At 45.4% G+C, this 20,947-nt stretch overlaps 3 protein-coding genes and 1 pseudogene across 9 annotated transcripts; 2 read left to right on the top strand and 2 right to left on the bottom strand.

Moving 5' to 3' along the window:
* Window positions 1-233: 233 nt before the first annotated feature.
* On the bottom strand, window positions 234-1,514 carry LOC101753610 (protein ROOT INITIATION DEFECTIVE 3). Its single transcript, XM_004959484.1, has one exon. It carries the CDS (start codon window positions 1,512-1,514, stop codon window positions 234-236), a length of 1,281 nt encoding a protein of 426 aa, XP_004959541.1.
* Window positions 1,515-4,685: 3,171 nt separating this feature from the next.
* On the top strand, window positions 4,686-8,259 carry LOC101754028 (annotated as a pseudogene).
* A 353-nt stretch (window positions 8,260-8,612) lies between these two features.
* On the bottom strand, window positions 8,613-8,942 carry LOC101754421 (agglutinin isolectin 2). The gene has a single exon (XM_004959485.1). It carries the CDS (start codon window positions 8,940-8,942, stop codon window positions 8,613-8,615), a length of 330 nt encoding a protein of 109 aa, XP_004959542.1.
* Window positions 8,943-9,636: 694 nt separating this feature from the next.
* On the top strand, window positions 9,637-20,904 carry LOC101769818 (probable ribosomal RNA small subunit methyltransferase B). Of its 7 annotated transcripts, none has more exons than XR_001163374.3 (23): window positions 9,637-9,833; window positions 9,936-9,986; window positions 10,092-10,145; window positions 10,871-10,921; window positions 10,998-11,048; window positions 11,171-11,325; window positions 11,766-11,879; window positions 11,971-12,036; window positions 12,693-12,776; window positions 12,858-12,944; window positions 13,215-13,306; window positions 13,398-13,458; window positions 13,718-13,774; window positions 14,278-14,338; window positions 14,555-14,662; window positions 15,184-15,302; window positions 15,483-15,554; window positions 15,668-15,753; window positions 15,844-15,940; window positions 16,429-16,594; window positions 19,114-19,294; window positions 19,775-19,917; window positions 20,320-20,904. XR_001163374.3 is itself a non-coding variant. In XM_004957062.2 (21 exons), exons 1-20 carry the CDS (start codon window positions 9,725-9,727, stop codon window positions 16,561-16,563), a joined length of 1,710 nt encoding a protein of 569 aa, XP_004957119.1. In that variant the 5' UTR covers window positions 9,637-9,724; the 3' UTR covers window positions 16,564-16,594; window positions 20,320-20,823. The 7 variants fall into 7 exon arrangements, 1 of the variants encoding a protein (XP_004957119.1); XR_001163375.3 differs by having other exon boundaries at window positions 19,805-19,917; XR_214697.4 differs by having other exon boundaries at window positions 19,131-19,294.
* Window positions 20,905-20,947: the final 43 nt, after the last annotated feature.

Raw genomic sequence — 20,947 nt, forward strand, 5'->3', positions numbered from 1 at the left:
TGCAGTGAGACAGCGACGACCAAGCTGTAGGAAGAGCTCTGAATTGTTTTTTGATTTCTCTTGCATACGGTCGGCATAAATTTTGTTCTGATGCATAGATTATGAGACGGAACACTGCTGAAACTTTGTTCCTGATAACCAGAGCCGCAATAAACGTTTAGTAGCAAATTTAAAGGCATCAAGTTCAATTACAGACTTGCTTTTAGGTGACCCGATCGAATCTTCTTCCACGATCAGCCACTGACATCACTGCCGTCTTTGGCGCCATCACGGCGGCCGCCGTTGGCCACGACCGTGGTCTCCCGGAGCAGCAGCCGGAGGCACCTCCTGTAGACGCCGGCGTTCATCTCGATCGGCTCCACGGACGTCGTCATCTCCTCCTCCTCCGCGCGCAGCAGCTGGCCCATGTCCGCCAGCTCGCGGGCCCTCGTCCACGCCATCCCGTCGTGGAGCCTGAACCGCTCGCCGCCGCCCCTGGCCAGCTCGCCGGGCACCCTCCTGACCACCAGCGCGCCGCTGACCGCGCCACTGACCCAGAACGCGTTGGCGAGGAACAGCCCGGGGGTCAGGTCCCACACCCTCACCTCGCCGTCCTCCGAGCACGACACCAGGTTCCTGCACCCGTTGGCCAGGGCAACCGCGACCAGCGCCGCGGCGTTCGTGCTGCCTTCGCTCGAGTGTGATGCTGTGGCCGTCGTCACGGCCTTCGTGCACGGGGAGTTGAGGGATGCGACGTGGACGCGGCCTTCTGAGCCGCCGGCGTAGAGGTTGGAGCTGGTGGGGTCTAGCGCGAGGGAGAGTGCGGTGCACGGGAGCGCGAGGGTCCGGAGGTGGGCGCCGTCCGCCAGCCTCCAGACCTTGCACGTGCCGTCCGCGGAGGCCGACGCGACGACGGCGTTGCACCCGCCGCGCCCGCACACAACGCTGGTCACGGGCGCGACGTACGCGGCCACGCGGTAGATGGCGTGGTCAACGTTGTCGGCGGCGGAGGCGACGCTCGCGTCGTCGGCGTCGAGGACGCGGATGAGCGGGAACACGGCCACCCCGCCGTCGTCGCCGCCGGACACGAGGAGCGAGCCGTCGTCGCTGAGGGCGAGGCAGGAGACGGCGCCGCCGCCGTGGGCGCGGAAGGAGCTGGCGACGCCGCCGGACGGGAGCGCGATCGCGTGCACGCACCCGGACACGCCACCGGCCAGGAGGTGGGTGCCGTATGGCGCCGCCACGAGCGCCGCCACGAGCTCGGGGACCGGCAGCTCGCGCGCGGGCGCCGGGGACCACCACTGGAGCAGGCGGATCGAGCCGGCGCCCGTGGCCGGGCAGACGTGGGACGCCGCGACGAACGCCGTGCCGCCGGGACCCGTGGCGACAGCGAGGCCGTGCCGCGGCGTGTTGGCGGCCGGGAACTCGGCCAGAACGTCGCCCGTGAGCGCGTCGTAGGCGGTGATTGGCCGGCCGTGGGGTGCCGCCAGGATGAGCTCACCGCCTCCCCGCTGCGAGGAGGAAGACGCCGCCATCGCCACCACGCGGCTGCGCCTCTGCCCCGTGTGGCTCGTGACCACGGCAACCTGGCCCTGGCCAGTGCAATGTGACGTGCTCAGGTTCACTGGAACAAGTGTGACGCAATGTGGTTTGGTATTAAGTCTGAGAGTAAGTAGTAACTGAAGCGCTTAGCTGAGCTGTGCTGTTGTTCGCTTGTGGCCTTGTGGGTGTGCAGCGTGATATGAAAACAATGAGATAGAGAGACGCTAAGAAATGGATGCCCTGTTCATCAGTTACTACCCTTTCAAAATTCAGGAGGGAGACTGGGAGAGGCAAGTACAAAGGATAAAACATTTGGTGGGATGCGACTTGCACGAACAGTGACTACCCAGTGTTGCACATTCGTGGAAGCAAGTCATCCTAAACAAAAAGGGAAAATGGTGGCAATGGGAGGAGAAGTCGGGTGCAGCACAGCAGCAGTTATATGACTTTAAGAACCTCTAATTTAAATCTAGGTCATGTTTGTTTCAGCTTATTGATTATGAAAAAGCAGCTTGCACATTGTAATGATCCGTAACAATCTGGCCTATAGGTTGCTAAAATCCTATGTGGAAGCTCGTGTTAACCTGTAAACAAAAATTCCAAACTAAAACAAACACAACCTTAGTGATACACATGAGAGTTAACGAGAGATAAAAGTGGTAACATCTTTATTTTCCTTTTTCTAAGGAGCGTTTTTGTTGGTTGGGGTTTCGTGCCTTGCAAGAATTCAGCAATGACCCACTCTTTCTCTAGGCGAAGGGCTGAAGTATTTGATCAAATAGCAGAAATTTTTACAGAAACGACTTAGACCCCGTTCGGTTTCCTCGGAACGGGCCGTTCCGAGGCTCATTCCGGGTGGTTTGGAGCGGCCCGTTTCAAAATCAGGTCCATGATGAAATCACCGTTCGTTTTGGTCCGGCCCGGAATGTAAACTGGCCCGGAACTAACTTTCCACCCTCTCCACGGCCCGGAACGCAGCCACTAGTCTGACCCTCCGGCTCGGAGCCGCGGCGCATGAGGCGACGGCGAATGCCTACTATCCGACGCCGATCCTCTCCGCTGCCTACTCGCCGGTAAGCCGAAGCCCTCCTCTTCCTTCCCCTCTTCTCTTCCTTAGCTTGGGTTCTCCTGGGCTACAGGCTCGATTTGATTCTTGCCATCGGTGTGCTAGGGTTCTTGAGTTCTTGCCACGCTTCGATCCGTCGGTTCTTGTTTGTTGGTTTGTGTTCTCCGATTTCATTCGATTCAATTTGATTCTATTCGATTCGTGGAAGGCCAGGTAGGGTAGCACCATGGTTGGATTCGATTCGATTCGTGTATCTGTGATTAGTTTTGACGGTTGAATCTCATCTGTTTTGACGGTTAAATCTCATTTGTTTTGACGGTTAAATTAGTTTGAATACTGAATCTGTGATTGGAATGGTTCCTATCTAGCCGAACAACATTTTTGTAGGATTGGAATGGTTACTGAAGAGGATTTAAAGCAGACCAGGATTGAGTGAAGGAAGGGGATCCACTCAATCCTGCCCCTGAACGGTTCCTGGACAGGAACGGTTGCTGGGCAATCGAACGAGGCCTTATTGAATGATTTCAGTTTCTTTCAGCAAACTGAGAAAAACGACTGGTTCCTGACTGCAGCAACAGCACGACGCTTGACTTATTTCATCAAAAATAAGCATAAGCAAAAATGGAGATATTAACGTACAGGTCAGTAATCCCGTAAAAGTATTGACGAATACTAGATCAAGAATGCCCAGCAGATCACCTACAAATCCCTACCAGGACCTCCAGCTGCCGAATCGCATTTTTTAGATGATAGGGAAGCAAGACGAACATAAGAAGCGTTCAAACAAATTAACTGGTTAATGATGTGAGCAAGAACGTTTTTTACAAATAATCATTGGAACAAACGTATAAATCATCAGAAGTTAAAAGGATTTACACAAGCCACGCTGAAAATTTCGTTCTACCCAATAACACATGATCGCTTGAGACTCGAGACAATTCATGAACTATCAAACAAAAAACATAGACTGTTCATGAACGAACAAGCAACGCATCGGATCCAGCGGAATCGAGCAGCAGCTAGTATCCTGGCGAGGCAGCCTGGGCCTGGCGCTTGATCTCCGACCAGAGGCTGCGGATAAGGCGTAGGCTCTTCCCACCCGTAGTCGGCCTCGGCACTGGCCACATCCCCTTCCGCGCGGCGGCCACGGTGGCGGTGGTGTCGGAGGCGGACGAGCTGGGGGCGCTGGACGGAGGCAGGGACGGCGGCGGAATCTTCGTCGGCGACGGCGAGGGCTTGATCGTCCTGACGTGTCGGCGCGGGACATGGACGGTGCCGTAGGGGTCACCCGGCGGCCAGTTGCCGTCGTATACGACCTCGTAGCCTCCGTGTGTGGGCGACACGATCGTCGCTCTGAACCAGAACACGAGAACCTCCCCGGTCTTCAGCGTCGTGGTCCTCGTGCGGACGCCGACCTCACTGCCAGGTCTCAGGTGCTCGCCAGCGCCGAGGGTGGATGGGCTTGCGGACCCCGCGGAGGAGGGGGCGGAGCGGGGCGGCGGCTGCGGCGTGGAGGGAGAGATGACATTGGGGCGCAGCGAAGGGTGAGGCCGATGTCGCGGCGCGTGGGTGCTGGCGGACTTTGAGTTGGTGGACGACGGATCAGCACCCTCACGCGGCGGCGGCGGCGGCGCGGATGGCGTCGTCTTGGCGACCGATCTCTTGGGACCGGATCGAGGAGGAGAAGCGGAGATGGCGGAAGGTTGGCGGTGGATGGATTGATCAGAGTATCGGATCGAGCAGGATAGGCTGTTTTGGACCTGGACGAGCCCGATCCGAAGTAGGCTAGACGGGCCAGTTGCCGTGAGTGGCAAGTTGAATGGATTGATTGAGAGGCCGGCCGGATAGTTTCCATTTTTTTTAAAAAAAATCCTATTTACCTCCCTGGACAATGGGTCGAGTCCGCGTTTCCTCCCACAACTCAAAAACCATCCGTTCTGCCTCCTCGTGCTTCTGAAACCGGATACGAAACCACCCCAACCGAAATACAGTACACATCACCAATCATACGTGTCCAAGGCACATGCTAGTGTGTTTCTTCCTCCCTCCTTCCTCTCTGTCGCGCCCTCCTCATCTCATTCCCACGCTCGCGCCGGACATGGCGGGCTCAATGCCGACGTCCTCCTGGAGATCCTGCTGCGCGTCCCGCCGTGCCCGCGCCGGTGGCTCCGCCTCGTCTGCCGGCACTAGCGCGGCGTCATCAACGAGCGCTCACCACGAGCCGAGGGCGGCGCGTGGGGAGCAGCAAAAAGTCAGAAATTTTTGAAAGAAGAAAAAAGTCAGAAATACTCCTGGGAGTGTTCTAGACATATGGACACCTGGGAGATTTTGCGTGCAGGATGGACTGTTGATGAACAGTCGATGCACTTTTCAGGCTGTGACCCTGTGCTGCTGCTGCCGCCATTTCCGGCAGGAGGCGGGGCACACAATCCACCGGCGTTGGGAGGGCTCGCCGGCTCGCCGCCGAGCACCTGCACGATATGATTATTCGCTCTCCGGAACCCTCCCGCTTTTGCTCTAGTGCCGGAGAGCCCGGATGAGCCATTTACACTGTTCCACGGGCCACGACAGTAGGTGCATCTCGAATCCTCCCGGTCCTTTTCGAAATACGTACTACCCCACGTATTTCAGAACAGTGCCTGCATTATTCCGGTCTTACTCAGCATGATCCCTACCCAGCGCGAAAAGGATTCGCCGGCCAGCAAAGCACGGTGCTTGGTATAATGGTATACATAATACGTAATGGTCCTTATAGCCAGGCTCAGCATCTCGATCTATATATAGTGGGTTATGCATGGCCAGGCTCCGGCGCTCCGCAGCAGCGAGCTGATTGGTCAGCTTAATTTGTGGTCATCTGATCGACCAGTAGTCAGCACACTCACCACCATGGCACCATCCACCATGAGACTTGATCCAGCTTCTCATCCTTCTCTGCTCCTCGTGGCTCCTCCTCCTCCTTCAATCCGCTGACGCTAAGAGGACGCTGCTGGCGCCGGAGGGCTGGATCAAGCCCTCCCTCTTCGATGGCATCCCCAACAACAACGACCTCTTGTACGTAATAGAACAAGTTCTACCTAGCTACTACCTGTGTAAACTGTAACATTAATGGCATCGTGAAGCCCTGCTACCACAGTGTGTTAACGTAACTGCTGCTGCATCCTGTTGAACGTGCCCCTTAATTTGTACATGTAGGATGGTACCCAGCTCCAGTTCAAGTCCGTGGCCCAGAACAGGTACCTCGTCGCCGACCAGGGCAGCGGCGCCGCCATCCTCGCCGACCGGGAGCAGCCGTCCGGCTGGGAGACCTTCAAGGTTAATTACTAATTACTAGTTTACTACTATATGTATTATTAGTTGATGGGCCGCAAATGTGCATCCGCGCTGTTAGCCAAAAGTTTCTCATCCTCACTAAACCACACTTGTACGTACTCACGTTTTTTCCCCCTTAATTTCGATCCATGCAGCAATGGAGGATCAATGAGACGACGTTCAACTTCCGCGTGTTCGGCAACCAGTTCGTGGGCGTCGACAGCGCCGGCAGAGTCGTCGCGACGGCCACCAAGCCGGGGCCGTCGGAGACGTTCCAACTCGTGCGCCGGGACGGCGACAAGAGCCGGGTGCGCATCAGGGCGCCAAACGGGCTCTTCTTGCAGGTAACTGACGCTATGCAATGGCATGTTGGCATGCCTGCACGTGCAAGGCCGGCAAGGCTGGCAGCAAGTTTCCAGCATGCGTACTTTTCTTGGATAATGGCCTAGAGTGATGTCAGAATTGCAATTGCTTTTAACATTCAAAGAAGCACATGTAACGTTCAAAAAAGAAGAGTATTTGAACAGTAAGGTTATAATCCACCTAGATTATATAAGTTGGATTATGGGTGATGTGCACCACTTCGGACTACAACTTATTTCAGATTATTTGTGGTCCTAGAGTGATCTATGATGGTCTTTTATCTTATTACCCTTGGACCATAATCTAGTTTATATAATCTACGAGGGAAACAAACATACATACATGAAAACAGAATATAAATTATCCCTATCACGTTCCTTTGAAGCTATCTAGTTTTTTCAAATTATATAGGTTCGTGTGCTTTGACAATATAACATTGTTTTTTTTCCTATGACGTCAGGCAGAGACCATGGAATTGGTGACAGCCGACCACGGCGAGGACACAGACTGGGGTGACGATGACCCATCAGTTTTTGTGACAAATAATGTCGCCGGCTTACAAGGGGAGTATCAGTTGTTTAATGGCTATGGCATAAGAAAGGCGAGACAGGTGCTCAGGGTAAGAAATCAGCGTGCTCTTTGTTTGTTTTGTTTTGCTATGACATGGTCTCAGGTCAGTTTTGAACTTCCTTGTTTGTTTTTTGCAGGATCACTGGCGCACATTCATAACTGAGAGCGACTTCAGTTTCATCGCATCAAGCGGACTGGACGCGGTGAGGATCCCAGTTGGGTGATGGATTGCCAGTGACCCATACCCTCCACGTCCTTTCGTTGGAGGATCCCTCCGGGCCTTGGATAATGCATTCCGCTGGGCAGAGTATATCATTTGTCTCTCCATATCTCAACTGATGGACTGAACAAGAAACTTATATCAACGAAACAATATCATTTTTGCTCCTTAAATTGTGTTGTGTCCATAAATAGGAAGTACAACTTGGGCGTTATTGTGGACTTGCATGCTGCGCCGGGGTCCCAAACCCTTACGAGCACAGTGCCACCAGAGACGGCTCGCAAGAGTGGGGCACCAACGATGAAAACATAGACTTCCTCGCATCAAGGTCAGTGATCACTGCAGGATCACAAAATCTCTAATAATAAACTCTTTTTTATCTCTCTCATATTAAAACTGAACATATTACATATATAACCTATTGATGAAAATTCCGAACTGACCAACATAACCAGGTAAGCGAAGAGTCCGAGTCAACGCCGTGCGGCGGCACGCGCCGACGGCCTACGTGATCATGCCGGCGAGGCTCGCCGCCGACGAGTCCGAGCTCCTCGGGTTCGCCGGCCGCTTCGCCCGCGCCGTCCTCGACGTGCACTACTACAACCTGTTCAGCGGCGCGTTCGACCACCTCACCGTGGACCAGAACATCGACTTCGTCAGGAAGAACCGCTCCTCCGACCTCGCCGCCGTCAGGGCGCCCTCTTACGTTCGTGGGTACGCAAGCTCGTCTTGGCAGTGCCCTTTTTTTTGGTCACGAACAGGGAACAGCCTAGTTTTTCCTTCTCTTCTTCCTCGTGCGATTTTTATGTGATGTGATTTACAATTTTAGAGGGGAGTGGGTGGCCGAGTGGAACGTGCGAGAGGTGCGAGCAGCAAAAGGGATTACCAGAGGTTTGCGCAGGTGCAGCAGGACGTCTACCGGCGAGCTACCTTTGGGTGGGCATATTGGATGCTCAAGAACGTGAATAACCAACCATTGGAGCATGCAGTGGATGATCCAGAACGGGTACATCACGTTGAAGAACAGCTTGCAGAGCAACGCAGAAATTTCGCTGGAGCAGGAGTGGGACGATGCATGAGAAGATGGAAGGAAGAAGGCCAGAGCAGAATGCTATTTTAAAATTAGTTGAGGGTCAATTTCAGTGGGTCCTAGTTGGTTTGTTCAATTAGTCAGGTTGGTGTTTTATGTGTTGTTTTCAATCCGACCCGACTAGGATTCCATGGGGTCATGTTGTTATCGAGTCCAATAAGGATCTGTGTGATATATCCGTCAGTCCATGCCTGCGTGAGCTATCCATGGAGCACTTGTCACAGGAAAAAACTTACCCCAACAGATCCTCCATCGTTCCCGTAAAAATACGACGACGCGAAAAACACCTCCGTCGCTCCGTGTATATGCGCGAGTCCGGTACTTCCCCAATCACCCTCGAACTACTCGTGCTCGGAATTTCCGGCGCCCACTTCGTCGTCGGGCTGTTCTGGCAGCCGGCGGGGGTCGATGCTGCAGTAAACATCGCGGCCGCAGCAGAGGTCGCCGGCGCAAAGGCCGGTTGCGGCCGCACGCTATCCAGGCTCGGCCGCAGGTTCCGGTCTTGCAGTCCCTGCCGCAGTGGATAGCACCAATGCTGCAGTACCCATCGTGGCTGCAGCAGAAGTTGCCGGGCAAGGCTGCGCCGCCGGCTTGCTTGCCGCAGCGCCGAGCGGGCTGCAGGCGCCACTCTGGCAGCCTTGGCCGCAGTAGTCGCCGCCGAGGCCGCAGTACCCCGACTTGCTGGAGCAGAGGTTGCGAGGGCACAGCATGCCGCCGCCCTGCTCGCCACAACTCTGGGATTGAGCGGCCGCCGTGGCGCAGCTAAGGGCGAGGATGACGACGCTTAGCACGAGGGCCGTCATGGCCACCGTACCTGGTTTGTCATGGCCACCGTACCTGGTTTGCAGCTCGCGCTGCGGTATCACTCCCAGTCCCAGCTACTTGTTCGGATTGTTTGCTGGATGAGCAACGCGGCGTACGACGCGGCGAGCTCGGAGACGGCCGCGAGCCGGTCGGAGCTCAAGCTACTGGAGCCGCAACAGAGGGGAGGAGTCCACATGCTGACGTGATCAGTTTTGAAGTATTGAAGAGTTTATTATTATGATCTGCTGTGGAATGATATGAGTTTGGAATAAATTTTTACAAAAATTGTCAATAGATAGTTTTGGGAAAGATTTTTTTAGACTCTTGAAGTTGTTCGACCGTGTTATTCTGTACCGTTAGACTATTTTGACTTGCGAGGAGCGTCGATGAGAGGTGAAACCGAGCTAGGCGTCACGTTGGATCAAGGGATTTGCATCTAACCATCGAGAAAATCGAGTGAATGTTTTTGGCAACAAATAATTTACTTTTTTTTTAGAGAGGTCACGGGTTGGATATGCAATTTTACATCCATCCAGCCTCTTGGCACCCCTGAAAGACAACCAACTCATTGATGGGCCTTTTTGAACAGGCCTTAGTGAAGGACTCGTGGCGTATGGGCCTCTATGAAGAGAAGACCGGCCCGAATCAACCTTCGTATTATCTCATCATTCCATTTCTATATCATCTTCGACTCTTTCGTTAACCCCTCGTCGTCCTCCGCTCGTTGCCTCCTCCCCAGAGTCCAGCCGCGCCAACTCCCGAAAGGCCAAAACCCCACCAAATGGAGGGGGTAGCGCCCGCCGTCTCGCTGTTCCGCCCGCGCGCTTCCGCACGCCTCCCTGTCCTCCTCGCCGCGGATTCCGGTGCCGCCCGCATGAGCCCCGGTGCAGGTGGTAATTCGAATTCCCGCGAATTTGTCGGTTGTTTGGTTCAACTACGAGCGCTCGTGTTGCTTGACCATTGGGGCGTTTTTTTGTCTGGATTTTTGAAAGGGAGGAGCAGGGTTTCGAGGCGTAGCCCTGAGATGTCTCCGCCAGGAGCAGGTAAGGGGGGAGGCCGACTTGCTGCTTGTTTTTGGTTGGTTACTAATTTCGACCGTCCGGCTTGTTTATTTCAATCCGCCTAAGATTTTCTCCTTTTATTGGAAGGGAGGAGTGCGGTGAGGAAGCACGGCAGTACCGAGGCTGCACCTCGCCGACCAGGTAAATAGCTGACGATCACCATGGTCGTGCCGATGATACATGTTTGATTGGATGATTTACCAATTAGGCAGTCATACATATCTGAAGGTACTAAAAAAAAATGAGGACCACAATTCTAGCGAATGCTTATCCAATGTAATGTGCACCGATTTTGAATGTTGCAATATTGCAATTACTTTCCCGTGTCTACTGAATACTGATGCACCTGGAATGTTTCTGTCAATTATTTTAAAATGTTTGTTCCATAATATTGAATGCTTGTAGATTGTTAGAATTTTCTTATAGCTTGCTACCTTTGTTGCTGACTGTTGAGTTTGGCTGCCTTTAGACTTCTCATGTGGTAACTGTAAGGTTGTTTACCTGCTACATGTTCTCAATTCTCATATCATTTCCTGCTACTTGTTATCATATCATTTAAAACTTGAAAATGGCATCATATGGTTTGTCCCACTATTGAACCAAGGAGTTCGTGTTGCTGGAGTTAAGAGTGTCTTTCTGGTACTGCTAGAGCAAGACCTTGCTAATTCTTGCTAAAATCCTCGAGCACCAGTGCCTGGTCAAATTTTTCTTTTTTTCATAGTGTTTGGAGGCATGTTGTTCTATCGACTTGCAGGGAAACAGCTTGTTCTCAGAAAGGATATTACCTGTGCTCATAAAAGGACTTAGCACACTTAAATTGCTGTGTTATTCTAACTACTAATCCAAATCTTCTAATTGTTTTTTAGGAATAACTAGAGTTCCAAAGCTTGGCCCTGCAGTTTCTACTAAAAGAGCAGGTAAAGAGTGCTATATGAATAGCTATAGCTTAATTGCTCACTTTTGCAGTTTAAATGTATGTTTTTTTTCTCTTAGGGAGGGGTAAGGATCCACTTGTTAATTTGGAGGTCTCTCATCACAGAGCGGGTAAAAAGTTACTGACGCAGTTCTCAAATTTTGTTATTCACATGTAGTTTTCTCATAACAATTTAACAGATGATAAAATTTTATTGGGGTTTTGTTTAATCATTCATGTGTCACCAAATCAGTTGCAGCGGTGAGGTTGCTAAGAATTGAGAAGGGGAAGGCATTTGTTGACCTTTTGAATGATAAAGCAAATGATTCTGGAGATAATGAGATGGGATATGTTGAGAGGACGCTAGGTTTCAGCACACGGTATTTGGAGGACAGGGATATAAGACTGGTACAAGTTACATATTGCGCATGTTGAATCGGTGACTATATTTACACATTTCTGTTTGTTCAAAAGGCATACACTATAAGGTCGATCAAAGTTATTGGACATATTGAAGTTGTGTTGTTGTTGACTGATTTTAATTTATTCCAAAAGGATTACACTTTCAGGATTGCTGGGAAACTTGAAATATTTTTATCTACCACTACTACCACAACACAGCCTTGTAGTCTGGCAACCATATATCCCTTTAATATTTGATGAACATATAGCTAAACAGCTACCAGTTCTTTTTGGCATCTTTACTTGTTTCTACTTGCATGCATAGGGTGTGATACTGTGATGATAAACATGTTGTGTGAATGGCTCTTAACAATGTTTGAAGGCTTGTATATGCCTGTACAAATGGGTTCAAAGCTTCTACTTCTCTCTTATGCTTGCATTGTTAGGTTACTGTCATAGTTGCTGGAACTGTGCGTTGGAAGCGTTACCTTGATTATCTTATCATGTCGCTATGTAGCGAGGAGAAGGTGTTCAGGGAGATGGAGCCACTGCTTCTGCAGGTTTCTCTTAGTCTCTTATTCTTTGATTGAATACTCATTGTAGTAGTTACTCCACACTCGCAAAACCTTAAATATTAGCGCTTTGGGACAGATATTGCGAATTGGCTTTTTTGAAATTCTCAAGCTTGATGTACCAGCTTATGCTGCCGTGGATGAGGTATCTTGATTTTTCTTTCTTTTCTTTTTAACATTTTCCATGATCTGAAATTAAGTTAGCCCTTCGTGTAGCTTGTACTGTTGTTTAATCACATCGTTAGTAGTAATTCTTTTTCAGTCAAAGAGCTTTACAATCTGTTCCATGTAAGTTCCACAGCACAAATGTGACATTGAGCTAACAGTGCATCACTTTGTTCTTATCATATTTATTCCATAACATTGAATTTATTGCTAATGCTGTTGTTATATGGTGATAGCTACATGCGATTGGCTGATTGTCCACATCCTTTTGTGCACCCACTTAAATGTCAAATGCCAACTTTAGTTGATTCACTTTTCCTAGTAAGCAATATCTATTTGTTCATGGATACAGTGATGAAAGGAATCTTTTGAAGTTGTCTGGCTTCTTGTGGTCACATGTAGTATGTTCAACATAACTAAAAAAAGATTATGGTGTTCATGTTTCAGTATTCTGAAATCAATTAACGTTTGACTAATCCTTGTTGACTGGTTTTCAACCTGTGTCCTTTATTTTGGATACATATTATATATTTGTCACTATACTACTAATATTAATGTTAAGTGGACAATTGTATATATGTTTATCACTGTTTAAAAAATTGACCTGACAATCTGTCCTGCAAATCCAAATTTTAGAATGTAAGTCTTGCTAAAGTAGCTTTAAGGCCTGGTGCTGGGAACATGGTGAATGCAATCCTGCGTAAACTTGTAGTGCTAAAGGTATGGACAATAGACTTGATCTAATGAGCCTGATCAATAGGATGGTGTTGCAACATATTGTTTGTTTTCTTCATAATTCAGGAGACAAACTCTCTTCCTCTTCCAAAGATAGAAGGTGATGATCGTGCCCAAGCTCGTGCTCTTTCCATAATTTATTCTCATCCTGTTGTAAGTTTGCTCTACTTCTAAGAAATAGCTATCATCTTTTATATCTGTTTTGCTGTTTTCTCCTCTCTACAATAAATATACTCACGTTTCTGAAGTTACGACCTGAACTAATTCTTTTTATTGACCAATATCTCTATTACTTGGAGTAGTGTAGCTATGGGGTGTTTAGCATACCTGTTCCTTCTGGCTAAAAATCTTTGCAGGAAAGCAATACATACAAGATCATGAGCAGTTAGAATTTTAAACTATAATATGTGTTCTGCTCTGCAGTGGATGGTGAGAAGATGGATACGATTTCATGGAAAAGACGAAGCTCTAAGATTGATGAATTGGAATAACAGTGATCCCCGTTTCAGTCTAAGGTTTTAGCCAATGTTATTCTGTACTGCAATCCATCTGCTCTGTTTCATGCATCTGTGCCTTGTTGACTGATTTTATACACTTTCTTCATAGGGTGAACACATCAAAAGGATATACAAGGGCTGACCTTGTAAAACAATTGGAAAGTTTACAGGTGCTTTCATTAATCTTGTTACTTCTTGTTCCATTGCTTATGAGTTTGAATATAATTTCTCAGGGCCAAGAAATAACTGATTGAGTATAGCATTTACATTTTGCGCTTCATGGATGGCTTTTTCCTAAGCCATTTCAATTCACATGGGAGAATATCAATCATGAAGCTAGTTAGTCTACCTCTTTGTATCATATCCATGTTAGTGTCAATTCTATGACAATTTTGCAAGTTAATCTGATGGATGATTTTTTTTTTGTAGGTTCATTATGAAGAGTCAATTATGGATGAATTTGTCCGCATTCGGGAAGGGATGCAGGTAAGGAAGATGAATAACTTTTATGCGTTGTTTGTTAAAATAACATGATCTATTGATCTCCGCTGTTCCCTAGTCTGCATATACTTATGTGAGTGCCATTTCAGAGCCTAGCTGATAAGTTAGAAGAGAAAGAACCTTTACGAAATAAACCTTAAATACTTAAGATGTATTAGCAATTCCATGCTTCCGAATTGCTTTAGATATTACTTTGATTGTTATAACTGTGGATCACTATAGCTTACCATGTATTTCATGTTGGATAAGTTGTTGTGTATGATGCAAGTTTGCTGACATTCAAAGAAGCAACCTTTGGAGTCCTTGTATGGGTTCACTGTTGAGGAAGCACCATTTTATCATTTATCCATCACAAAATCATCATTTCTCCATCACGAAATCCACTGTTTTCCTTTTTCATTGAATAAAGTTATCTACTTTTTGTTTATCTTTTTTTATGCCTCTTGTTATGTTTCATAATTGGATAAGACAATTTCTTCCCTAAATAGGCAGTCTTACAAGCTGGATTACTAAAAAATGGCATGTGTGCTGTGCAAGACGAGAGTGCAGGCAAGTTCTTGTAGCTATTTCTTGATCACTAAGCCTGTACCTTAGTTTTCTAAAATGAGATTACTGCATTAAATGATGCCTTTAGCAAATAATTGCTCATGTCTGTACGAAGCTATTCAATTTTTCTTATCACTGCCATTTAGTTGAGAGTGATAGTAATTTTCATTTGAGGAAGTTATTGATAGCCTGTGCTGAGTCATGAAGGACCTATTGCAGGTCTTGTAGTTTCTGTGGTCGATCCACAACCTGGAGAAACCATTATTGATTGCTGTGCTGCACCTGGCGGAAAGACACTGTTCATGGCATCACGATTGTCAGGACAAGGTAAGAAAATGGAAAGGAGAGTGGGGTTCAATGGTCAATTGGCGCTAAAGCATGCAGACTTTAATAAACTTGTTTTGCTACTATCATATGGTACTTTAATGCCATATCATTTATACTTTGTTTTGTTATCATGTTTATGATTACTATGAAAAATATGTGAGCGAATGTTCGAATGAATCACTTTCCATTTCTTACTGCTAATAGCTTGATTATACATCTTCAGGCATATGGTAATTGAGATCCATGTGCCAGTAGTTGCCAGGCTAAATTTATTCGTCGTATGTAAACTTCATATCCATGCAGTTCCAGTGGAGCATTTGATGGCTAGTTAAGGATTACTTCACTTAAAACTAATATTTGTGAATGCTTGTATTTAATATCAACAAGTATGTAGATCTCACAAAAATCAGTTCGGGATTTAGTATTTTACCAACACATTCTTTAATTTCATGTGGATCGAGTTCCATGTCTCGAATGGATAGTAGCTTGGAGAATCATCATAATAGTGTGCTCTGATACAGGGAAGATATGGGCTCTAGATGTAAACAAAGGTCGCTTGAGAATACTTATGGAAGCAGCAAAGTTGCACAGTCTCGATGATATGATCACTGACATCCATGCTGATCTTCGACTACATACTGTAAGTTCCCATGAAAGTTCGCTGTTGTTAATCCAGAACAGAAAAAGTTGGAAAAGGAGAAATTTCCTTATAACGCTTGGCCAATGGAAATATTTAAGAAATATGACTAGTGACTATTATGGTTAATGATTTGTCCACATGTATGATAAAGAATTTTGCCTACATGGAAATATATTTCAGAAGGAAACCACTGCTAAATATGACAAAGTATTGTTGGATGCTCCGTGCTCTGGTCTGGGAGTCCTTTCCAAGGTACATTTCTTCATCAAGTTCACCTCCAAAATTTCACCCTTCCAGTTTTCAGTTGAGCTAATCTGAATCTAAAATGACAAGCTATTCTGTTATAATTTTTCAATGTCCCTAAGAGGGCAGACTTGCGTTGGAATAGACAGTTTGAAGATTTGGAAGAGTTGATGTGTTTACAAGACGAGCTTCTTGATTCGGCATCAACGTGAGATTCCTTGCACTGCAACATTGTGAAAGAATATTTGTCTGAACAGCAGCTGAGGTTGTTTACAAGTAACAATGGTTTTGCTGGCAGATTGGTAAAGCCTGGTGGTATACTAATATACAGTACATGTTCGATTGACTGTGAAGAAAACGAAAAGAGGATTACTGCTTTTGTCCAGAGGCACCCGGTACTTGTTCATATCAACCAGCATGTATTTTTCGGTTGAAGTTATAAAATCGATATTCAACTCGAAATATGAAAAAATATGTATGACCTTACTATTTGGAGACTGTAGGTATTGTTAACCGTGCACATAATTTTTCCACTCAGAGTAGCAGTAGCACAAGAAACTTCTGAATTCCTTTTATCCCTTGAAGATCCTTGTCCAGTAACTGGAAGGTCTCCATAACCAACCATTCCTACTACACTCTAGCACTACTATTTCAGGTCTATAAACTGTTATAGCTCTTTGTGCACATGTAGTACTCACACAAAAACATTCACATTTAAACTTGCTGTACCATTCTTTTTTCTGCAACTGAAATTCCTGCATCATGATTTATGTCTGCAACCTTGACAATGCAATGTTTTGTACTCTTTTATAACCCAATAAGAATCGTACTTTGATAATATTTCTTTACACCTGCATATTAATTAGTTTATGATATGCTGTAGGAATTTGCCATACACTCTGTTTGTGGATATGTTCCTACAGAATTTGTCACAGATGAAGGTTTCTATTCCTCAAATCCAACTAAGCACTCTATGGATGGGGCATTTGCTGCTCGTCTTGTCCGGTCAATGGACTAAGATTCTAGGAGTGCCACAAGGCCACAACTAGGTGAGATCAAGTTGAACCAGGAACCGCATGTATCTATTATCTTAATACAATAGTGTTAAAAGAATCTACCACGTTCGCCGAGAGGGCCTAGAAATTACCATGTTAATCAGAAAAAGAGAAGAATTTGCACCTTCGGATTTTATGAAGATCTAACGGTTCATATTATTCTACTTAATTGGAAAAAAGAAAAGAATACACACCGTTGGATTTTATGATGATCTAACGGCTCAGATTATTCCAAAGAGTCCATTATTAAAGAAGAAGAAGAAAATATGCACCGTAGGATTTTATAATGATCCAACAGTTTAGATCAACCTAAAGAGTCCATATTAAATACACCTAATAAATATATAAATTCAGAATTAAAACAACAAGGAAATTAGAAACTGATTCCGTGATTGGAAACAAGGGTATGAGTCCGTGACAAATACAAGTCCATGCTTTTATTTATACGTATCTGAAACATATGAAAGGAACAGAAAATGAGACTTGAGTGGATGCACAATAAGGAATAACCAACGTTTTGGTCAAACCTCTAGCTAGCTTACCCTTCGGAATACATCAACATCTCCACGCAAACACACTCCAGCGATGGCCAACTTCAATGCTTGCCAAGAAGCAAATCTACGTCCAACGAACTACACTGGCAACCCAACCTAGGTTTGCTCATCTTACACCTCTCTTCTAATCAATTGTGTAAATGACCTCTATGCCCCAAGTAAACTAAAGTGGGATGCGCCAATGAGACAAAAAGATAGACAGGGGAGGGGAAAAGATCTATGGAGCAGCTGCCCATAAGGGCAAATAGCAAATTTTGATGAGTTTGCTTATGTGTATATGTAAGCTAGGTTCTATTCTGGATTAGGTAAAAAAATAAAGTAAGTTAAACAACGAGATGTTTATATATCTGTATACCAATTTAATATGATATAGACTATTTCATTGGACATATACACATGTTGTGCACTAAAGCATTATATGCATAGCTTTTTCCGGAGAACGACAATCAAAAGAGTCATATATGATACTTATTAAGAAAAACAATAGGTGGTAGTACCTCCGCATCAAAATATTTGTCACTGTTGAAATTTGGTCACAACATCTGACCATTCATCTTATTCAAAAAAATATGTATCATTTATTTTGTTTGTGACTTAGGGCCTATTTGTTTGAGCTGCAGTTTTTGAGCTTTTCTGAAAAGCTGCTGCTGGCTTTTTGGTTCTAAAAAGCCAACATCAGCTTCTAGAAGATGTGTTTAGCTTTGTGAGCTCAAAAGCTATGGAAAGCTCAATCTTTCCAGTTTTTCATATAAACTCAGCTTTTCTGGGCTTCCAGCTTTTCGGAAGCTGCACGAGAAGTTCAGTGTTTGTTTAAACTTCTGGCTTTTCATGCTGCGAAGCTGCCAGGAAGCTCAAACAAATAGGGCCTTACTCTATCATCAAAGATATTTTGAGTCTGACTTATCTTTTCATATATTTGCAACAAACTTTTGAATAAGACGAATAGTTAAACATTGCGAGAAAAAAAATAAACATTGACAAATATTTCTAATAGGACAGAGTATCAAAGGACATCTGACACAAAACAGCCTCCAAAAAAAGTAAATTACACCAAACTACTTTTTGGTCATCTCTTCTTTTAATTGTTCGCAGCCCATCAGAATTTGAAAAATACATTTAAAATGAAGTAAGGGGAAGGGATACTTGCAAACGCTCTCACCTCGCAACGCTTTCAATACCACAATAACCACTTGCAACCCTTCACCACCATAACAAATGGTTAGAGAAATCGGACCTTGCCGCAAAACAAATTGAAAGAAGAGGCCGAAGTCATCGCATAAAAAAAACTACCAATGCATCCTTTGATTGACACACCAGCTGCCAAGATCTGAAGTGAATCTATAGATTTAGAAGAATCTACCCACACTAGAATGTCATGGTGCCAAATCAGACATCATTGAGGTAGGGAGAGGGCGGAGAAACCTTATTCCGATGAGCCATCACGGTCACCATCTTGCCGATGCCACTAGGGAACTAGACTCTAGAAGAAGTTACGACCCATTGGAAACTAAATCTACAAAGAGAACGGGTTCCCAGTCCTGTGGCTGCTGACCGCTGAAAGGGAGAGAGGAGTACCAGGGCAGCGGCATCGTGGAGGGGAACCTGGCGGTAGCGTATTTCGTGACATGGTTGATTTGTACAACCTGAAATGATATCACTTAAATATTTGGTAGGGAAATATAACATATCAAGGCATGGCTGATATTTATTAAAACTTTCCTTGAAAGTTATGGACTTATTTAGATTAAATTTAACAAAATAGTTTTTAAACAGTCACCAATATCAAGGTCCTCTGAAAATGATTTGTTACATATGGATGGCAATAATATAGAAGTACAACTCTTTTTATACACATAGAAATAATAGAACCGTCATCAATTAGAGTACAACTTTATTTCATATATATGGAAATAATGGAATCGTCATAAGGTTTCGGATTAATTCCATGCTTTAACCTAGGAGCTTTACATCGTAAGGTCCATGAGGGCAAGACCACAGGCGTGGCAAAGGAGGGTCGAGGTTCTCTAGCAGCTGCAGGCATCCTAGGTGGTTCATCGATGGTGTGAAGGGCAAAACCATCTATCTTGACAAAGGAAACTTAGCTTTTTGTGGCTGGTATGCAGATGATGATGATGGAATGGTAAGATGCAATATTGACTAATTTTACAGAAAGAGCAAGGAAAGGGGGATGGGTTTAAAGATGCTTCGAATTCCAAACTCTCTTTACACATTAGACCTGTTCTTACCCCTTTAGTTTCAAAGTTGCCACGCCAATTTCCAATTCTAACTACAAACTGTGTCCAATCTGTGGCTGTGCCAACAAAAAGTATTGGGTGGTGGTCCATGTATAGCAGACAGAGCATGACAACAATTCATCAATAGTAACGAAACATTATATTAGTTGGAACAATTCAGCTGAGTGGGCCAGCAACAGACATAAAAACTTCTACCTCACCCATATCTTCTTCTTAAAATCTAAGAATATATATAATATGTCACCATAACTATGAGCCTCTTCGGTTGATATATTAAGATTGTCAATGTTTGTCACAATTTCTTGCCAAACTTTACTACAGTTAATCAGTTCATAAAATTGTTTGCCAACTTTTGGCTTGCACAGGAGAACCTTGCCACACTTTTTTAATCACAGGTATGCGCGACCGAGCTGGTAGAAAAGGAGTCCTGCCATGGTTTGTGGCTACAACCAAATAGCTGCTGACTTGGTCAAACTCGACAACCTTAGGCGTGGCAGAGTGTGGCAAGGTTTGGTTTCAAACCAATCAGTCCCTAAAACTCTCCAGCAGAAATTCACGTCACAAGACAAAAAATATATATTAGTTTCAATAAACACAAAAAACTATATTTTTGAATAAGATATTCCATTTTATTTAAAATTCATGTTTGATGCCATAAATATGATTTTTAAAAAGATTATGTCTTGGTAAAGGCAATTTGGATAAAGCAACAGTAATGAAACAACAACACAACATTAGTTAAATGATTTTTTCAAGTAAAAAAGAGCTCAAATGTTAGTATTAAAAAATCTAGCTAGCCGCGCTATTTGCATGGGCCATCCTGCTAGTTGCCCAAATGTTAAAGTGCATTGGATCACTCCTCCAATATCCTTATCTCACATATTCTTGAAATTTTGCTTTCCTCTTACAGTCTGCATTAAGAAGTATGGTGCTTTTACTTCAAGAAAAGAAACATGGTCAAATTCAGGTGATATTGCTTCTTGTACAGCATCCAGATTAGCTTCATCATGAACAAGAATTGTGAAGCTGCCCTGACGAAGTCCATTTTGATGATGAGTACCATAATAATGTATGTTGCAAGCTACGGTACCTGTAACTACACTTGCCTGAATGGTCTGCACCTGCACATGTCTATCTAGTTAGATCCAAATGTAGGATGACTTCGATGCTTTTGTCCAATGCTGCAAATGTTAGAGTTTGCAACGACAAGAATTTTCCAGATGTAGCCTAACGTACATACATTTAGTTAAGTATTGCATTCTCAAAAAACTATTGTAGTGCACATTATCTATACGCACTACTAGACAAGACGATCACTACTGTGGATAAAACGTTATTATCAGTAACAGTGAATATTAACGAGATAGTTGGCCTGGCCTTGCTGCAGTTTCAAGTGAAAGGAGATTTTATTCAACAAATAATCAAATGTACCATGTAGGCAGGCACCAAATTTTTTACATGAGGGATGCAATTGATGAATGAGACACTTGAAGAATTGCCATGTGCTTTTGCAGATCTTTTACACATTATATCTTGCT

The sequence above is a fragment of the Setaria italica genome, chromosome II (genome assembly GCF_000263155.2).
Source record: "Setaria italica strain Yugu1 chromosome II, Setaria_italica_v2.0, whole genome shotgun sequence".
Taxonomy (NCBI): Eukaryota; Viridiplantae; Streptophyta; class Magnoliopsida; order Poales; family Poaceae; genus Setaria; species Setaria italica.

Coding starts and splice junctions, on each gene's coding strand:
- LOC101754421 (XM_004959485.1), bottom strand. CDS start 8,942: ATGACGGCCCTCGTGCTAAGCGTCGTCATCCTCGCCCTTAGCTGCGCC.
- LOC101769818 (XM_004957062.2), top strand. CDS start 9,725: ATGGAGGGGGTAGCGCCCGCCGTCTCGCTGTTCCGCCCGCGCGCTTCC. Junction 11,880..11,970: donor TGGAGCCACTGCTTCTGCAG/GTTTCTCTTAGT, acceptor GCTTTGGGACAG/ATATTGCGAATTGGCTTTTT. Junction 12,777..12,857: donor GTAAACTTGTAGTGCTAAAG/GTATGGACAATA, acceptor TTCATAATTCAG/GAGACAAACTCTCTTCCTCT.
- LOC101753610 (XM_004959484.1), bottom strand. CDS start 1,514: ATGGCGGCGTCTTCCTCCTCGCAGCGGGGAGGCGGTGAGCTCATCCTG.